General features: G+C 56.2%; 2 protein-coding genes across 4 annotated transcripts; one reads left to right on the top strand and one right to left on the bottom strand.

Annotated features, from left to right (window-relative positions):
* Positions 1-112: 112 nt before the first annotated feature.
* Positions 113-14,342, bottom strand: VAMP7 (vesicle associated membrane protein 7). Of its 2 annotated transcripts, none has more exons than XM_058847616.1 (8): positions 14,280-14,342; positions 9,394-9,549; positions 7,795-7,852; positions 7,200-7,337; positions 4,375-4,465; positions 4,028-4,095; positions 2,506-2,598; positions 113-1,776 (listed from the first exon to the last, which is right to left on the bottom strand). In XM_058847616.1, the coding sequence occupies exons 2-8, from the start codon at positions 9,537-9,539 to the stop codon at positions 1,714-1,716; spliced, it is 657 nt and encodes a 218-aa protein (XP_058703599.1). In that variant the 5' UTR covers positions 9,540-9,549; positions 14,280-14,342; the 3' UTR covers positions 113-1,713. The 2 variants fall into 2 exon arrangements, with proteins under 2 accessions (XP_058703599.1, XP_058703600.1); XM_058847617.1 differs by having other exon boundaries at positions 9,394-9,552; positions 14,280-14,329.
* Positions 14,322-17,550, top strand: LOC131583481 (DNA-directed RNA polymerases I and III subunit RPAC2-like). Of its 2 annotated transcripts, none has more exons than XM_058847624.1 (5): positions 14,322-14,427; positions 15,516-15,613; positions 16,544-16,620; positions 16,895-16,977; positions 17,390-17,550. In XM_058847624.1, exons 1-5 carry the CDS (start codon positions 14,392-14,394, stop codon positions 17,435-17,437), a joined length of 342 nt encoding a protein of 113 aa, XP_058703607.1. In that variant the 5' UTR covers positions 14,322-14,391; the 3' UTR covers positions 17,438-17,550. The 2 variants fall into 2 exon arrangements, with proteins under 2 accessions (XP_058703607.1, XP_058703608.1); XM_058847625.1 differs by lacking the exon at positions 17,390-17,550 and adding an exon at positions 17,231-17,353.
* Positions 17,551-17,555: the final 5 nt, after the last annotated feature.

Below are 17,555 nucleotides of genomic sequence, written 5' to 3'. Positions count from 1 at the left end.
AGTCCAAGAGGAAATCCATCTCCCTCATCCTGAAGCATAAGCCTGTTTCCAAAACCTCCCTCTGCACACAGCATTCCCAAGGTAGGTTTTCCACAAAACTACAGAACTCTGCTTTTCTGTACAGGAATTTTATTGAAATCAAGGTAATGGTTTTTTATCCTAATGCCTCAGTGCATCCTCGAGAAGGAAAGGAAGGATTTTCTTTAAAAATTATTTGTACATAAGACAAGAAATCATCCAAATGAACATGGTAACAGCAGGATCCCTAAAACATGCACAGCTGGACCTGGGGCTGCAGGAGCTGCAGGGAGGGGGCTCCAAGCTTTACATTCAGAACAGAAAGAAGCAGCTGCCAGTGGCCACTGGCACTTGGTGGAGATCAAATCCAATCACCCTCGGTGAAACTTCAGCCCAGCAGAAGACAAATCCAAAGGAGTCACTGTTTGCAGGAGAACTCTTTACCTGGCCCTGCTGGGGAGCTCCATGGCCAGTGCCACACAGGAAGGAGCAGCAGAGCCACGTCCCCACCCCGCCAGTGTCACCTCCTGGCACCAATTTCGTGCTCCAGCTCAGGCACCAAAAGAAGCCTCCCCTTCCTCCCCTGAGCCAAAAGCAGATTCATTCCCCCCTGAAGGGTGTTTCCATTTTTTCCCTGGGAAAGGAGCCCATCAGCTCCAGGACAGAAGTGTCCCCAGGCCTGGCCTGGGATGGAGATGTGCAGCTGGCACAGAAACTGAGCCTGCATTTGGTTACCAGCCTCGGGTTTGGTCTGAAATCCTCCCAGAGGAGAAGGTTTATCCTCTGGCAGAGCCTTTCTCCTTCAGACCTTGGAGAAAGTCACTGGCCACCAACTCCAGCCCTCCTCTGCCCTCCAGTTCCAGTGCACACCTTCCAGGAGAAGCACAAGCAGCAGCTCCCTGACACCTCAGCAAGCCAGACTGGCCCCAAATTCACCGTAGCCAGTGCCAGAATTCTATTCATTGCAGTCCACCCTCCAAAGAAGAGCAGGAGAAATCATCTGTGAGAAAGCAGATTCTGAACCGTGTGCGACCATCCCCTGTGCTGTGTCTGTTCAGCCCAGGGGGAGATGAGGGAGAAGTGAGGATGAAGAGGCAACCATTGCACACAGAGGTGACCCCACACCCCCTCCTGCCTGCAGGGTCACTGCAGGGACAGGGAGATGTCCCCAGCAGCAGCACCTCCACCTGTGAGTGCACAAAGCCCAGCCCCACTCGTTCCTACCTGGGTGACACCGTGACCTCCCCGTGCTGCAGCACTGGGAGCCACCAGATGTGGCCAGATGTGCAGGAGAAGCTCTGTGGGACCCCAAACTCACCTGTCCCCGTTAGTTTGGCTCAGCCCACCCTGAACCTCCTCTGTGGGGCAGCTCCATCCCAGGTGGGACAGCTGCAGCCACTCCTGTCCCCACCCAGGGGAGGCCACACGGGGCCAGCGTGCTCAGAACCCTCCAGAGGGGTGGCATTGGGACAGCAAAAGGAACACAAAAATCCTTTCAAGTAATTAACCCAGCCCACTCTTGGGGTCGCAGCTGCGGGACCAGCTGGGTCTGTCTGGGTGATAAGGCAAACAGTCTGAAGTCCTGGAGGGATGGGAGGTGGAAGGTGGCAGTGGTGACGGGCAGGAGTCACTCTGGAGGTTCCTTCTCCACACTCTGCCTCATCTCCTGGTGAGCAGCTCCAGCTCCAGTTACTTCTACACGCAGCTGGGCCAGGCCAGCCCGCCACAGATGGCCGACAGGATGATGTACAGGATCACCTGGGGAGGGAAAACGGGAATGCCACAGGGAATTAGGGATTCCCTGGAAACCCCAGATGGTCAAAGCCTTGAAGAACCTGCCTAACACCCTCCTGTCCCTCCACACCCCTGCAGCTGAAACCTGTCCCCATGGAGGTGACAAAGTGCTTCCCACCCTGACCCTGCAGCTGCTCCATCCGCAGTCCTGACAGATCAAAACCAAAAAAAGCAATTTCAGAGTCTCAGAACGAGATCCCACCGGGACTAAAAAGCCACCCCAGCTCCAGCAGGGGCAGCTCCTGGACATGGTGCTCCCACCTCCTCTCAGAGGGTCACAAAGGTTGGAAAAGACCTGCACGAGCATTGAGTCCATCAAATCTCCCCATGTCCACTAAACCATCCACAAAGTGCCACATCCACCCCTCTTCTGAACACCTCCACGGTGACCCCAGCACTGCCCTGGGCTTCATCTCTCTGTCAGGGAAGGAACTTTTCCTAAAATACCCAACCTGAGCCCATTTCCCCATCTCATCACAACCTCCTGTAGAGCCACGAGGTCCCCCCTGAGCCTCCTCCAGGCTGAGCTGCTCCCTGCAGCTCTGATTTTCCAGACCCTTCACCCTCTCCTCACACCAGCCCACCAGGAGACCCAGTGCCCTCCAGGCAGAGCTGGGCACACACAGATCCCAGGACAGCCACAGGGGTTTGGGGTTTCCAGGGGTTTCCAGCAGCTCCAGGCTCCACACTTACAATGGACACGATGATGATGACGATGGTGAGCTTGAGGTTCTTCATACACATGGCTCGGGCAAGGTTCCTGCTGGTGGTTTTGAAAGTGACTGACTGCAAGAGAGAACAAGGAAAATCCCAGGATGGGTTGGGTTGGAAGGGACCCAAAGCTCATCCAGTGCCACCCCTGCCATGGCAGGGACACCTTCCACTGTCCCAGGATGCTCCAGCCTGGCCTTGGGCACTGCCAGGGACCCAGGGACAGCCACAGCTGTTATGGAAAGCTTGTGCTTGTCCTATCCCTCTTACCCTGCAATTCCACACATTCAAAACAGGGTTGGGCACCAAATGCCCCCAGACACCCCCAGGCTGGGTCAGCACAGCCATTCCCACTGCCATGGCCCACACAGCTCAGGCAGGATGCCCCTGCCCCTGGAATCAGCCATTCCAACAGCTCATCCCAGCTGTGCCAGCTTTTCCTACAAATCACCCTCCAGGAGGCTGCAGCAGGCAGGAGCCACATCCCTGGAGCTGCAGCTCTGCTCAGAGCCCATCCCAAAGTGGGGAACACCAGCCCTGGATCTCCAGGGATGCTCCCTCATGGGACATTCCCTCTGAAGGATTTTCCATCCCTTCATCTCCTCGTGCTTTCCAAAAGCCAGCACTCCCTGGGACAGGTCCTGCATGAGCTGCTAAAGGAATTCCAGTCCCTTTCCCTAAAGCTTTACCTGAGCTTTCACCACCTGAGGACAGGTTTGAACACCTGGGAGCTCCAGGCCAAACTCCATCCCTGCTGGATCAGCTCCAGGCATCTCTGCTGCCCCTGCAAAGCAGGAGGGCTTTGGGCCAGCTCAGGGATGTTTGGATTGCCCCACAGGAGCTCCTGGCACTGCCCCAGCCCGAGGATTGGATGCCACAGGAGCTGGGCACCAAGCCAGGATGCTGCAGAGGAGGATGCTGAGCCAGGGCCAGGGATTCCCAAAGGAAAGACAAAAAGCTTCCAGAGTGCACAGCACTTTGCTAGATAACTGTGCTTTATAATTACATTATTTGGGGTTTTTTTTAAGTCTTCACTTCCTCAGAAACACTCCAAGAAGCTCCAGAGTCTTCAAGGATTATTTAGATGCAACAACTCAGCTTTTTTTTAATTTTAAATCAGCCGCACTTTCCCTGCTGGTATCAGAACAACTCCACAGATGCACATTTTCCAGTTTGTTTGCATCCAGCTGCCCTCAGCCCAGGCTGCCAGGGAAGTGTAAATTGTGATTTTTGTCTCTCCCATCACTGCAGATAACAAGAGGGTTTTCCCCACCTTGGGCACAAGGGATGAGGTCAGGGATGTGTCACCTCTGGCTGGTTTGGCACAGGGAGCAGGGGGAAGCTGGACCTTTCCCAGCCTGGGATGCAGCTGGGAAAGAGCCTGAAGGAGGGGGAAGGATTCCCTGCAGGTCTCAGTGTTTCTGTGTCCCTTTAGGTGTCTCCAGGTGCTGCTCCCAGGTCGCTGCTCCCTGGTGCAGTAACCCAGGGATTTCCCCAGACTCACCGAATCCACGAGATTCTCTGTTTTATCAATCAGCAGCTCCAGCTTCTCTCCTCTTTGTGCCACAAGGTCTGGAGAAAGAGACAAAAATCCAGCTCTGAAGGTGAAATCCCAGGGCAAAAAGCTGCTCCCAACACCCAACCCCAAACCAGGAGCTCCTGGCTGCAGCTTCCAGCCCTCCTGGGAGGAGCAGGGACTTAGGGAACAGCCTCACATCACCCAGGCTGCATTCTGGGACTGAATTCTGATCAATTCCAGATCTCACCCTCTACCTGGAATGGTCAGACCTGGCAGCACCCAAACCCAAAAGAAAAGCAGCTGCAGAGAGCATTTCCCAAGAGAAACAGTACCTATGTTCCGGACCATGATCCCTTTGAGTTCATCAATCTGGGCTTGTGTCTCTGCCACCTGGTCTGGGCCCTTGCTCTCCGAGTGGTATTTCTGCAACAGAGGAAACAGGAGCCTCAAAAACCAGGATCCAGCAAAAACAGGAGCCTCAAAAACCAGGATCCAGGGAAAGCAGCAGCCTCAAAAACCAGGATCCAGCAAAAACAGGAGCCTCAAAAACCAGGATCCAGGGAAAGCAGGAGCCTCAAAAACCAGGATCCAGCAAAAACAGGAGCCTCAAAAACCAGGATCCACCAGGATCCAGGGAAAACAGGAGCCTCAAGAAGCCACCAGTTTGGGAATGCCACAGCAGATGTTGAAGGTGGCCAGTTTGAGGGGCCTGACTGCTTTCCCCAAAGGAATGGAGCAGGCTGGAGCCATCCCAGAGGATGTCCCCTGTCACCTCCTGGGTGCAGCTGTGCCCTGACAGCTTTGCTGCTGCCAGCCCCTCTGGTGTGTCACCCTGAGCACCATTCCTGTCATCCCTCCCGCTCCCTTCCCTTCCCAAATGCCAGGGATTTGTCTCAGCCTGTTCCCCCCAGTTTGGGATCCCAGGGATCCTCTGGTGACTGCAGAGGAGCTGCAGCTCAGGAGCTCAGGGTGGCTGAGAGCAGCACGAGCCAGCACAGCTCACAGGATCCTGACTGTCTGCAGAGCCCAAGGCCCAGCCAGCACCAGGGAACTGAGCTCTGCCACTCCTGCATGGATTTTAACTCACTGCTCTGCTCTGGGATCACACAGATCCCCAGGAGGTTTCAGACTGGCCACTGTCCATGCTGGACACTGGTTTTCACTGGTTTTACTGGAAGCACAGCCTCCCTCTCCAGGGTTATACAAGTGCTGCACTGGAGCTGGGGCTGGGTCTCTGCCTCACACAGGAACCTCCTGGAGAACCCTCCAGGGAATGTCAGCCCTCACATCCCAGGATCAGGGGAGGGAAGGGCTCTGTCAGCTCTGAACTCCCCTCAGCTGAGCCCTGGATCCCAGCAATGTGGGAAAGCTCAGACAGGCAGCTCTTCCTGTGCTGAGGGAGATGGAAAGGCTGGGATTTCAGAGGAATATCAGCCCCAAGGCTCCAAAGACAGCCTGGCTTTTCTGATAAGGCAATTCCAGCTTATTCCAGCCCTGAAGAGCTTATCAAGTGATGAGTCAGCACTTTGGGGAGTTTCAGTCCCCACATTTCAAAGCCTGGAGAGGAAAGGCTCCCTCCTCACACACCAGGAGTTAATCCCATTCATTACCCACTGCACTGTTATTCCTGGCTCTCCCCCTGCTGTGCAAGCCAAGGAGCAGCTCCTGGAGTGAACTCCCCTGACTCCCTGCTCCAAACCACCTGCACAGCCCCAAACTCCAGAGCAAACTTCAGCCCTGGCCTCACCCTGCACCCAGCACACAGCTGGTACAGCTGGGACTGCTCCACAATTCCCACACAATTCCCACACTGGGGAGAGTTTTGCTGTCCCACAAAGGGCCCCTCCTCCTGCAGCTGTGACACCCCCAGACCTGGCCCCTTCCAAAGAGCCAAGCCCTCCCTGCAGAACAGCCCCAGCAGAGGGATGCCTTAAGTCTTGGCTTTCATATTTTCCAGGTTCTGCATTGGTTCATAACTCTGAACCTCAGATAAAGCATCAGCCAGTTCTCCTCACAGCCCAGGCAGACACAACAATCCTTTTCCAGCCCCAGAACACTGCTGCAGCTTCAGCCCCAAAATGTGTGAACAGCAGGGAATTGAGGAGAGCAAACTGGGAGGATGGGACTGCATCACCTGGAGCTGGAATTGCACAATTAACCCCAATGTGGAAATAGACCAAAACTTATAAATGTGTGAAAACTCCTGACTCAGAGTCCATCTTGGGTGGAACCATGACCAGGCTCTTGCACTGCCCAAGGTGCATCCTTTGAAGGGATTTTAATAAATCCCCATTTTATTCCTTTAACTCTGTCCAGCCTCTGCCCCAGGAGCCTCTTCAGGCACCATGGGGACAGCCCTAAAGCCACCATTCCCAGGACACCTTGTCTAACCCAAGGGACACCCCAAAGCTGAGGAGGATTCCAGGGGGAGCTGAGCTGGCAGGGCTGGGCAGGCATGGGCAGGGCTGGGCTGGGCTGGGCAGGGCTGGGATGGGCTGGGAAGGGCAGGGCAGGGCAGGGCTGGGCAGAGCTGGGCTGGGCTGGGCTGCACAGAGCTGGGCAGAGCTGGGCTGGGCTGGGCTGGGCTGGGCAGAGCTGGGCTGGGCTGGGCAGAGCTGGGCTGGGCAGGGCTGGGCTGGGCAGGGATGGGCAGGGCTGGGATGGGCTGGGCAGGGCTGGGATGGGCTGGGCAGGGCTGGGATGGGCTGGGCAGGGATGGGCAGGGCTGGGATGGGCTGGGCAGGGAAGGGCTGGGCTGGGCAGAGCTGGGCAGAGCTGGGCTGGGCAGGGCAGGGAAGGGCAGGGCAGGGATGGGCTGGGCTGGCAGGGCTGGGCTGGGCTGGGCAGAGCTGGGCAGGGCAGAGCTGGGCAGAGCTGGGCAGGGCTGGGCTGGGCAGAGCTGGGCAGAGCTGGGCAGGGCAGGAAAGGGCTGGGCAGAGCTGGGCAGAGCTGGGCAGGGCTGGGCTGGGCAGAGCTGGGCAGAGCTGGGCAGGGCAGGAAAGGGCTGGGCAGGGCTGGGCAGAGCTGGGCAGGGCTGGGCAGAGCTGGGCAGAGCTGGGCAGGGCTGGGCAGAGCTGGGCAGAGCTGGGCAGGGCTGGGCAGAGCTGGGCAGGGCTGGGCAGAGCTGGGCAGGGCAGGGAAGGGCTGGGGGTCTCACCAGCTGTGCAGCCAGCACAGAGGAGAACTCGCTGTTCATGGCATAGGGCAGGGCAGTCTGTGCCCGGGAGCCGTACGTGGTCTGGAAGCGCTTCTTGATCTCATTCAGGAACGTGAAGGCTCTGGAGCGCTCAAAGTCCTGTGAGCAGAGAGAAGAGAAGGTCAGGAACAAGCTGGCAGGGCTGGAAGGGCCTGGCTGGGTGTGACACCGGGGCTGGGCCAGCTCCAGGAGCTCCTTCAGGAGCACCAGGAAAACGCCACCGGCAACTGGAGCAGCACCAGCCCCTGCACCGAGCCAGAAACGGGGCAAAGCCAACACCTGCACCCCCAAACTCACAGTGCACAGCACTGGAGGGTGCCTCCCATGGCAGGGGTGGGAATGGGATGATTTTGAAGGTGACTCCCAACCCAAACCACTCCACAGCTCTGAGCTGCAGGCTGAGTTCAGAGCTGTATCTGAGGTCACCGTAGCTCCAGTGGGAGAAAAGGCACCTCAGAGCAGCCCTGAATAATAATAATAATAATGCCATATGGAAACCAAAATTCCCAAACCCCCCAGGGCCTGCCTGGGCTGCTGCTGTGTCCTCAGTACTCACATCATCAGTGATGCACAGGTAAATGATCCTGTCCTGGCAGATGTAATGGAACAGGTAACTGCAGGGAATTGAAAGGAAGAAACAAAGAATCATTGGAAGCTGCCACATTTCCAGAATTTCAATTTTCCACAAGCCACTGCTGCCTGTGGGGCCTTTGGGGGCTGGCAAGAGGAAACCCCAGCACAGATAAACATGTCCAGGGAAGTGAGGCTGGGCCAGAGGTCTCTGCCATGAGGGTCTGCTCCCACAATAGAGTTCAAAAATCCTTCTACATCCACAACTCCCCCGGAAGGAGTGAGATGAAACTTGTCTGGTTCCACCCTGTAGACTCCTCAGAGAGTCCAAGAAGGATCCCAACAGCAGAGAGAGAGTAACCCAAGAATTCCTGATGCCAGAGGGCTGCTTTTCCTTGGGGATTTATACAAAAGACACAGTAGATCTTCTTAAAAACAAGAAGAACTCATTTAATGAATTTAAGAAGTTCAAAGAAACTCAAGTTTTTCCTGTTTCAGAACAGGAGAAACTATCTTGGACAGAATCCAGGGAGTTTTTCAGCCTATAGGCTGGGACCCTGGCAAGGCAGAGGATCCCTGGGAGGCTCCAGACAGGAGGAACTCCAAGTGCTCATCGAACTTCACAGCTCCCACATTCTGCCCAGGTACCTCTAAAAATGCACTGCAGCACTCCTCAAAGTCAACTTTTGGCTGAACAGCACTCAAGGCAAAGTTATTTCCTTTCACTTTATAGGAGTAACTTAAAATATTGAAATTTATCCTTGGAATTCCAGCAGGAGCTGCAGCATCCAAGGTGTGTCAGGCTCCAGAGCAGGCAGTGCCTCCCAAACAGCTCCCACAGGGTGTGGGCAGCCCAGCCCAGCTCTCATCTCCTGCATCCCCAGAACAGCTCTGACACAACAGCTTGGGCACCAGAGAGGATCCAGCCACGCTGCCAATTCCAAAAAAAAGAGCTGGAATGGGCCCCAACACCTCTAAATTTGGGATTTCCACGGTAATTTTAGTTTGTTCCCATTGACTCACCCACTTCCCACGTGCAGGGTGATGGAGAATCTCCTCCCTGTCCTTCCAACACTGACCAAGGGGTCAGAGAGCTGGAAAAATCCTGGGAAAGCCCCTCTGTCCTGCAGGGTGGATCTGGGGCAGCTCTGGATGACTCCACGTCATCTGTGAGCACAGCTTATCTCAGAGCCCCCAGGAGCCACAGGCACCCCAAGAAGGGTGACAGTTTTACCTAAAGCCACTTTCAAGGCTCAGAAAATCCAGGGGAAGCTTCCAGAAGCCAAACTCCAAAGATTCCATAGCTGGGCACCCTCCAGCTCACTTTGGAATTGTATAAAAGTGAAAAACTTGATTCTGTACCAACTGCCTTGTGCTGCTGCTGGAGCTGAACTCAAATCCTGGTTATGCTGCAGAGTTGTGGGGGACAGAAGCAGCCACTGAGCTGATGGCACATTCCACCAAACGGGAATTTGGATGGAAAAAAACTGCAGAATCACAGAAATACCCCCAAACACAGCTAGTTTGTCCCAGCCTTCATGCAGCCCCACAAGTCCCCCCAGAGCCAAGGAGAGGGGTTACTCACTTGCCATGGGAATAGGTCAGTTTGTTGTTCTCAGATGGGATTTTGGCCAGGATCTGCTCGGTCACCTCCAGGAAGTTCCCTCCACACCAGGCGTGTTTGGCCAGGATGGTGGTGCCCCTCGCCACGACAGCGAACAGGATGGCCATGGCTGCTCTCCTGCTTGGGGACAAAGCAGGTGACATCAGGAGCTGGCCACAGGCACCTGCAGGGTGGCACAGGAGCCTGCACAGTGTCCCCTGGCACAGGGAGCAGCACTCAGCCAGGACACCACAAAGTTCTCTCACTTCCCCTTTTAGGTTCTGCTCACGACGACACAAAACCCTCCAGAAAAATGGGATTTTATCACCTCTGCCCTGTGAGGGTGGCAAAGCTGAGGCTGCCCAGGGAAGCTGTGGCTGCCCCTGGATCCCTGGAAGTGCCCAAGGCCAGGCTGGATGAAGCTCGGAGCCACCTGGGGTAGCAGAAGGTGTCGGGAGCTGGAACTGGATGAGCTTTAAGCTCCCTTCCAACCCAAACCGTTGTGGGATTCCCTAAGTCTCCAGAGCTGGAAAATCACCCCTGCTGCCACAGAAAGGGACACTCTTAATCAGCTCAGGCATCAGCACATTAATGTAGGGCCAGAGCCAGATCTGACACATGGAGCACATGGCAGAGCCCAGCTGGCACAGCTGCCCCGCTCATCCTGCACATCCATAAGCCTCTTTTCTGCTTAGGAAGGACTTAGAACGCTGCAAAACCCAAAAAATCTCATTTTTCACTTTGCACTTAGGCCCTTCTTATTCCCTGCTGTGTTCTGTGCCTCGAGAGATGTGGCAGGATCTATCTCAAACCCCCGGGAGACCTCTCTGGAACAGCCAGAGCAGGAATGCTGTGAGCTCCTGCACACAGACTTTCACTCCCCCTGCCTGCTGACAATTAGGGATCTCTTCTGGATTAAGGAGGTGCTGAAGGGAGATCCAAGCACCACCCAGCAGGGCTCATCAGGGCAGGCTGAGCTCCCCAGATCCAGGCTTGGCCAGCAGCAACCAGGGCATCTCCAAACCCCCCACAGGCCTGAGCCCAGCATTGGAGGGGAAAAGGAGAAAGTCAGGGATTTATTCACAGGACAAACTCCACACAACCACCTGGGAGCACTGCCAAGGGGAACAGAACCATGGAATGGCTGGGATTGGAAGGGGACCTCGGGACCATCCCCATGGCAGGGACACCTTCCACCATCCCAGGCTGCTCCAAACCCCATCCAACCTGGCCTTGGACACTTCCAGGGATTCAGGGGCAGCCCCAGCTTCCCTGGCTGTTGGGGTTGCCCTTCCCTCTGCTGTGGGCAGCATTTAATGGGACTTATCCAAGGTTTAGTTTTCTTCCATCCTCATAAACTTGTTGGGTCTGGTTTCTGCCTTGGCTGCTCGTCAGGTGGAGGTGCTGGCTCCTGGATTCCAAGGAATTGCTTATTCCTTTATGTTTCAGCTCCACTTTGGCTCATTTTAAGGTCAAAATGCTCCTGTCTTAAGTAATCCTGTGAGCTAATTAAGCCCAGGGAATTCACTGCACCCTCCTGTCCCTCCAGAGCCACTGGACACTTTGGTCAGCCCAGGGCTGCCCCAGGCCCGTGGAGCAACACCAGGGCACAGCCTGGAATCACAAACACCTCTTGAGCAATCAGCTGAGTGTCCAGCACCAGGAAACCACTGTCTGCCCCTGCAGTCACCCAGGAGCCACAGAAAGGAGCAGCTGTACCAGAAAACACATCCCCAAACCCATCCCCTGCCCTGCCAGGACCAGCTGAAACTCGGGGTGCAGAGCCCACACTGACACCTCAGCCCCCTGGCAGAACAAATGCAGCCCCAAACTGAGGATTGGGAAGTGGATGAGGCAAATCTCTGTTCTTTTATTATCAGATATTGGTGGAACTCACAGCCCTGAGGTGACACTCGCTGGCATTGTAGGATCTCACAGTCCCCAATTCCCTGAGTCCACAGCCCTCACCTCCCCAAATTCACTCCTCAACTCCCCAAATTCCTGGTCCTGTACTGAGGACACAGAGCCCCGTGCTCTGCAGTAACAGCAGCCCCAGCTCTGGGCAGAATGGGTTCAATGGAGTAAAAGAGATTAACAAGGAGCATTTTTCTCCCTGAGCAGCCCCGTGCCAGCCATGTGCTACTCCTGCTAGCAACACAAATCTGTTAAACTGCTACAGAACATCCTTCCTCAGCAGCTACAGCCACGAAATCCCTTCCAATCAACCCCTCTGAGGAGCTTTTTTCTATCTAAACTTACAATCTTACACAGCTGGAAGCAGCCAAGACCAAACCTTCCAAAAAACACTGCAAGATGCACGAGCTGCTGTCAGAGGCCCCTCTGGGATTTAACTGAAGGATCCCAGAAACACAGAAGGGTTTGGGTAAGAGGGACCTCAAAGCCCACCCAGTGCTACCCCTGCCACCCTCCCACCATCCCAGGGTTTTCCAAGCCCTGTCCAGCCTTGCCCTGGGCACTTCCAGGGATCCAGGGGCAGCCCCAGCTGCTCTGGGCACCTGTGCCAGGGCCTCACCTCCCTCACAAGGAACAATTCCTGCCCAATACAAGGACACGGAAAAAAGGCAAAGAAAAGCCTTTTAAGGAACATCAGACACACAGGCTCAAGTCCCCAGCACGATGTTTTAAACTCCTGTAAGGATGATTTGCTGTTTTCCAGCGACTCTTCTGGCCCAGAAGATTCCCAGCTCAGTGCCAGTGAGCCATGGAAGGTCCCTGCCTGCACTTCCAGAAATCCTCTTACAGAAAGCAAAGGGCACCACGCTGCTGTTTAAGCACGGAACAAGGGGAGGTGTTGCAATCCAGCGAGTTGCAAACTGCTGCAATAAAGAGATCGTTTGAGCAGGGTGAGCTCAGCAGAAAGCAGCCCAGGCTTCCCTTTAACCTCTGCTGGCCAGCTGGAAAAATCATTATTTCATTACAGAATACTCCAGCGTGAAGCCCTGGCGCTCTCCTGTTCATTTTGAGCCTGGGAATTGCCACATTTGTGCTCCAACTTATCCCAGGTTCGGCTTCCTTTCTGCACACAGAGTTTAGTTCAGGTTCCCCCACTGCATCCCTGCGGAAACAAATCACCAAGGAAATGACTCCACGCTCTCTTCCAGCCCCATCACCGTTCCTGGAAGCAGCATTGCAGGGTTTGGAGAGGGGTAAGGACACACAACACAACAGTGATTGAGTAAGCAGCTCTCTAAAAAGGGAACACACGCAGCCCACAGCACCGGATCAGGGAATTGTTTAGGCTGGAAAAGCCCTCCAGGACCATCGAGTCCAACCATTCCCTAACCCACGTCCCCAAGTGCCACATCCATGTGGCTTTCAGATCCCTCCAGGGATGGGCACTCCACCACTGCCCTGGGCAGCCCTTTCCAGGTGGGAATGTTCCCAATATCCCAGCTAAACCTCCCTGGCACAGCTCCATCCTGTCACTCTTCCCTGGGAGCAGAGCCCGACCCCCTCCAGCCTCCCCGCACCCCACCAGTGATTCACTAATTAATTAACTAACTAATTAAGCCACGCAGTGCTAAATCCGTGACACTGTCCCCTCCCAGGCACACCAGTAACAGGCCAGTAACACACCAGTAACGCCTCAATAACATGCTGGTAATACATGGGTAACACCCCAGTAACACACAAACAACATCCCAGTAACACACCAGTAACACACCAGTAACACACTAATAACAGCCCAGTAACACGGCAATGACACACCAGTAACAGGCCAGTAACACACCAGTAACAGCCCAGTAACACACCAGTAACAGGGCAATAACATCCTGATAACACGGCAGTAACAGCACTGTATGACCCACCAGTAACACCCCAGTAACAGCCCAGTAACACGGAAATAACACCCCAGTAACAGGCCCGTAATACCCCAGTAACACCACGGTATAACACCCCAGTATCACCCCAGTAACAGGGCACCAATGCCCCAGTAACACTGCAATATAACACTCCAGTATCACCCCAGTAACACGGAAATAATACTCCAGTAACAGGGCACTAATGCCCCAGAAACACCACGATATAACAGCCCAGTAAGAGGCCAGCATCACCCCAGTAACACCATGATATAACACCCCAGTAAGAGGCCAGTAACACCCCAGTAAGAGGCCAGTAACACCCCAGTAACACCGCAATGTAACACCCCAGTAAGAGGCCAGCATCACCCCAGTAACACTGCGATGTAACACCCCAGTAACACCCCAGTAACAGGGCACTAATGCCCCAGTAACACCGCGATGTAACAGCCCAGTACCAGCCCAGCAGCAGTCACATGACACCCCAGTATCACCCCAGTATCACTCCAGTATCACTCCAGTATCACCCCAATACCAGCCCAGCAGCAGTCACATGACACCCCAGTATCACTCCAGTATCACCCCAGTACCAGCCCAGCAGCAGTCCCATGGCCCAGCAGCGCTCCCATGACACCCCAGTATCACCCCAGTATCACTCCAGTATCACCCCAGTACCAGCCCAGCAGCAGTCCCATGGCCCAGCAGCGCTCCCATGACACCCCAGTATCACCCCAGTATCACCCCAGCAGCAGCCCAGCAGCGCTCCCATGGCCCAGCAGCGCTCCCATGACACCCCAGTATCACCCCAGTATCACCCCAGTACCAGCCCAGCAGCGCTCCCATGACCCGCCGGTACCAGCGCAGTAACCGCGCTGTCCCCGCTGCCGAGCGCGGCCTCCTGCCGCCGGCAGCGCCCGCCGCCCGCGGGGCTGGGGCTGGGGCTGTGCCCGGCCGGACCCCGCTCCAAACCCCGCACCAAACCCCGCAAACCCCGCACCAAACCCCGCAGACAAAGCCCCGGCCCGGCCCCGAGCCCCCCGCGCTCACCGGCGCTCCGGGCCCCGCCGGCCCCGCTCGGCCCCGCCCGGCCCGGCCCGGCCCCGACGCGTTTCCGGCCGCGGGGCCGCCGGGAGCCCGGGGCTGAGGGCCCGGAACAGCCATGGCCGGCACCGGCACCGGCACCGCGCTGGAAACCGTGAGGGGCACGGGGACGTGGGGCAGCGGCACCGGGGTCGGGGCCGGGGCCGGGCTCGGGGCTGGGGTCGGCGGGGCCGCGCTCGCTCCCTCACGGGAGGTGGAGCGGGTTCTTCCACCATTCGGTTGCTTCCATTCGGAAGTTTTCTCCCCAGTTTACCCTAAACTAGCACAGATATTGTGCCGGGGACGGTTAGGGGGGATGTTAGGGGAGAAGGTTTGGTGGGAAGGGCTGTCCAGCCCTGGCCCTGGGCAGTGGAGGGGTTTAAAGGCCGTGTGTGGATGTGGCACCCGGGGACATGGGCTGGGCAGGCTCTGCTCGGTGCTCTTGGAGGGTTCTTCCATCCTAAACCATCCCGTGCTTCCATGAATGTCATCCCCATTAAAAAGGACCTCCAGTCCTGCCCAGTTTATTTCACCCAAGGCTGGCTAAGGGGTAGGGCAGCCTCATGTGTGGTGGGGTGGCATCGAGACCAGGACAAATCCTGTCAGGATGGCTCCAAGGGACACCCTGCCATCATCCTGTGGGGAACACAACAGCAGGTTTTAAACCTGCTTTAACACCTGGTGGAATTTTGGAGCTTTCCCTCCTCTCGGAAGGTGTTTTGCTCCCCCAGCAGCACCAGAGGTGGCCCAGCGAGATCTACAACCCTCCCAGTTACTGTGGGGAGCTGAGTGCAGGAGCTGATCCTCACCCTTCAGGTGTCCCTGACCTCAGGGAGCTCACAGCATCTCCTGTGTTCCTGCTGCTGGAGGGAGCTCACAGCATCTCCTGTGTTCCCACTGCTGGAGGGAGCTCACAGCATCTCCTGTGTTCCCACTGCTGGGGGGAGCTCACAGCATCTCCTGTGTTCCCACTGCTGGGGGGAGCTCACAGCATCTCCTGTGTTCCCACTGCTGGGGGGAGCTCACAGCATCTCCTGTGTTCCCACTGCTGGGGGGAGCTCACAGCATCTCCTGTGTTCCCACTGCTGGGGGGAGCTCACAGCATCTCCTGTGTTCCCACTACTGGAGGGAGCTCACAGCATCTCCTCTGTTCCTGCTGCTGGAGGGAGCTCACATTTTCTCCTCTCTTCCTGCTGCTGGCAGATCCAGGCGGATGGGACGGACGGGAACTGCGTCACATTTGTGCTGCACGACGAGGATCACACCCTGGGCAACTCCCTGCGCTACATGGTCATGAAGAAGTGAGTGGGGCCTCCGAGTGACATCCATGCCCTGCTCTGGACTTCTCCTTCCTGACCCACACCTCAGCTTTCACTGGGATAGTCCCAAATCCCCTCTGTGTCCAGGCTTTGTGTCAGCTCCCACCTGCTGCTCCTCCTTTTCCTTGTGCTGTGGCAGGACCCTGAGAGCACCAACAGCCCTTGAGGGGCCTGACCAGCCTCTCCTGATCCTCCACCCACACTTTCCCCTCTCCAGGAGCTCAAGTTAAGCTCAGCCCAGGGCTTTCAGTCCCTCCTGAGCTGCTGGAGGAGTAGCTGAGTCCTGGACTCCATTGGCTGCCCAGAGAGGCTGTGGATTTCCCATCCCTAGAAGTGTCCCAGGCCAGGTTGGATGGGGCTTGGAGCAGCCTGGGGACAGAGGGAGGTGTCCCTGCCATGGCAGGGGTGGGACTGGATGGGCTTTAAAGCCCCTCTGATAAATCACTGTGATGACACAAAAGAAACTGCCAGTCAAAGCTGGGGGCAAAGCTCCAGCACTCAGCTCAGTGGAGTTCCTCAGCTGCAGGAAGAGGCCCTGCAACATTTTGGGAACTCTTCAGTTCCCTGGAGCACTCAGCCTGTTCCACCCAGCAGAGCAGCAGCAGGTTTGGTTACAGGGAGAGTTCCAGGCATGCAGGATCCCATGTTTGGATCTGCAGAGCTGGCACTGCTCTGGCTGTGGTGCCAGCCCTGTCCTTGCCGTGCAGAGCTCCAGCTCAGCTCACAGAGAGATGGGTGTGAGGGAACAAGGTCACACAGGGAGTTTGCCCTCAGCACATCCCTCCCCTAAGTCATTCTAGAAACATCCAGAGCCCCAGCAGGCCTGGGGTGCCCTGAGCCTCTGACTCCCCTGGGATTTGCCGTGGATTGGGCTGGGTTTCACTGCTCCCTCTCCTCTCTGCCCTCCTGCAGCCCTGACGTGGAGTTCTGTGGCTACTGCATCACACACCCCTCAGAAAGCAAGATCAACTTCAGGATCCAGACCAGAGGTGAGGCTGGGGCTGTGTCCCTGTCCTTGTGGGATTCCCCCTGCTCGTACCAGCTTCCCACCAGGAGTCTGTTAAATAAGGAAAAGCCCTTTTTGCCTGCTCTCTGCAGCGGGAAGCAGCATCCCTGGCTCCAGGCACCTGGGCTGGCTGGGAGCAGCCCTGGCAGCCCGAGCTGTGGGGCTGGGAAGGGGGCACACCCCTGGGGATCTGAGGACAGCCCTTGGGAGGCCACCTCCCATCTCCCTAATCCATCTTCTCCCATCTTTTCCCAAAGGGGCCCTTCCTGCTGTGGAACCGTTCCGGAAAGGGCTGAATGACCTGATGGGTGTTTGCCAGCATGTGCTCAACACCTTTGAGGTGAGACATTCCTGGGGGGCTCAGGGTCACTTCTGGCCCTTGGGCCATTCCTGGGGGGCTCAGGGTCATTCCTGGGGGGCTCAGGGTCAGTTCTGGCCCTTGGGCCATTCCTGGGGAACTCAGGGTCAGTTCTGGCCCCTGGTCCCAGTGCAGGAGGCTGAGGTTGGAGACACCTTTGGCAGGAAAACCTGGGAGTTTTTTTGGACAGGCTCTGCCTGACCCATGGCATGGCCTGGCTCCCTTTCCCTTGGAGTGATTGTAAAGCTTCAGTCACTTCCAGAAGCACCTGGAGCTGTGGCAGAGCTTCCCAGCCTTTCCAGGCTCCAGGCAGAGGAGTCCAGCACAGCAGGGTGGTGGCTCTGTGCTACCCCAGGGACATTCTGGTGACATCTGTGCTTTGCTCTTGTTCCAGAGGAGCATGAAGGAGTTCAGAGCACAGAAGGAGGAGGAGATGCAGTAGCCTTTGGGAATGGCATGGATGTGCAACCTCTGTGTGTTGAACTCCCTGTGTCCAAACGAGTATTTTCTTTATTAATAAATGTATTTTTTTTAATAATAAAGTTTATTAATTTAGTTGC

Source organism: Poecile atricapillus, chromosome 12 (assembly GCF_030490865.1).
Source record: "Poecile atricapillus isolate bPoeAtr1 chromosome 12, bPoeAtr1.hap1, whole genome shotgun sequence".
NCBI lineage: Eukaryota > Metazoa > Chordata > Aves > Passeriformes > Paridae > Poecile > Poecile atricapillus.
Note: the sequence above shows the minus strand (reverse complement) of the source record. Positions and strands in the feature narration are given on the sequence as shown.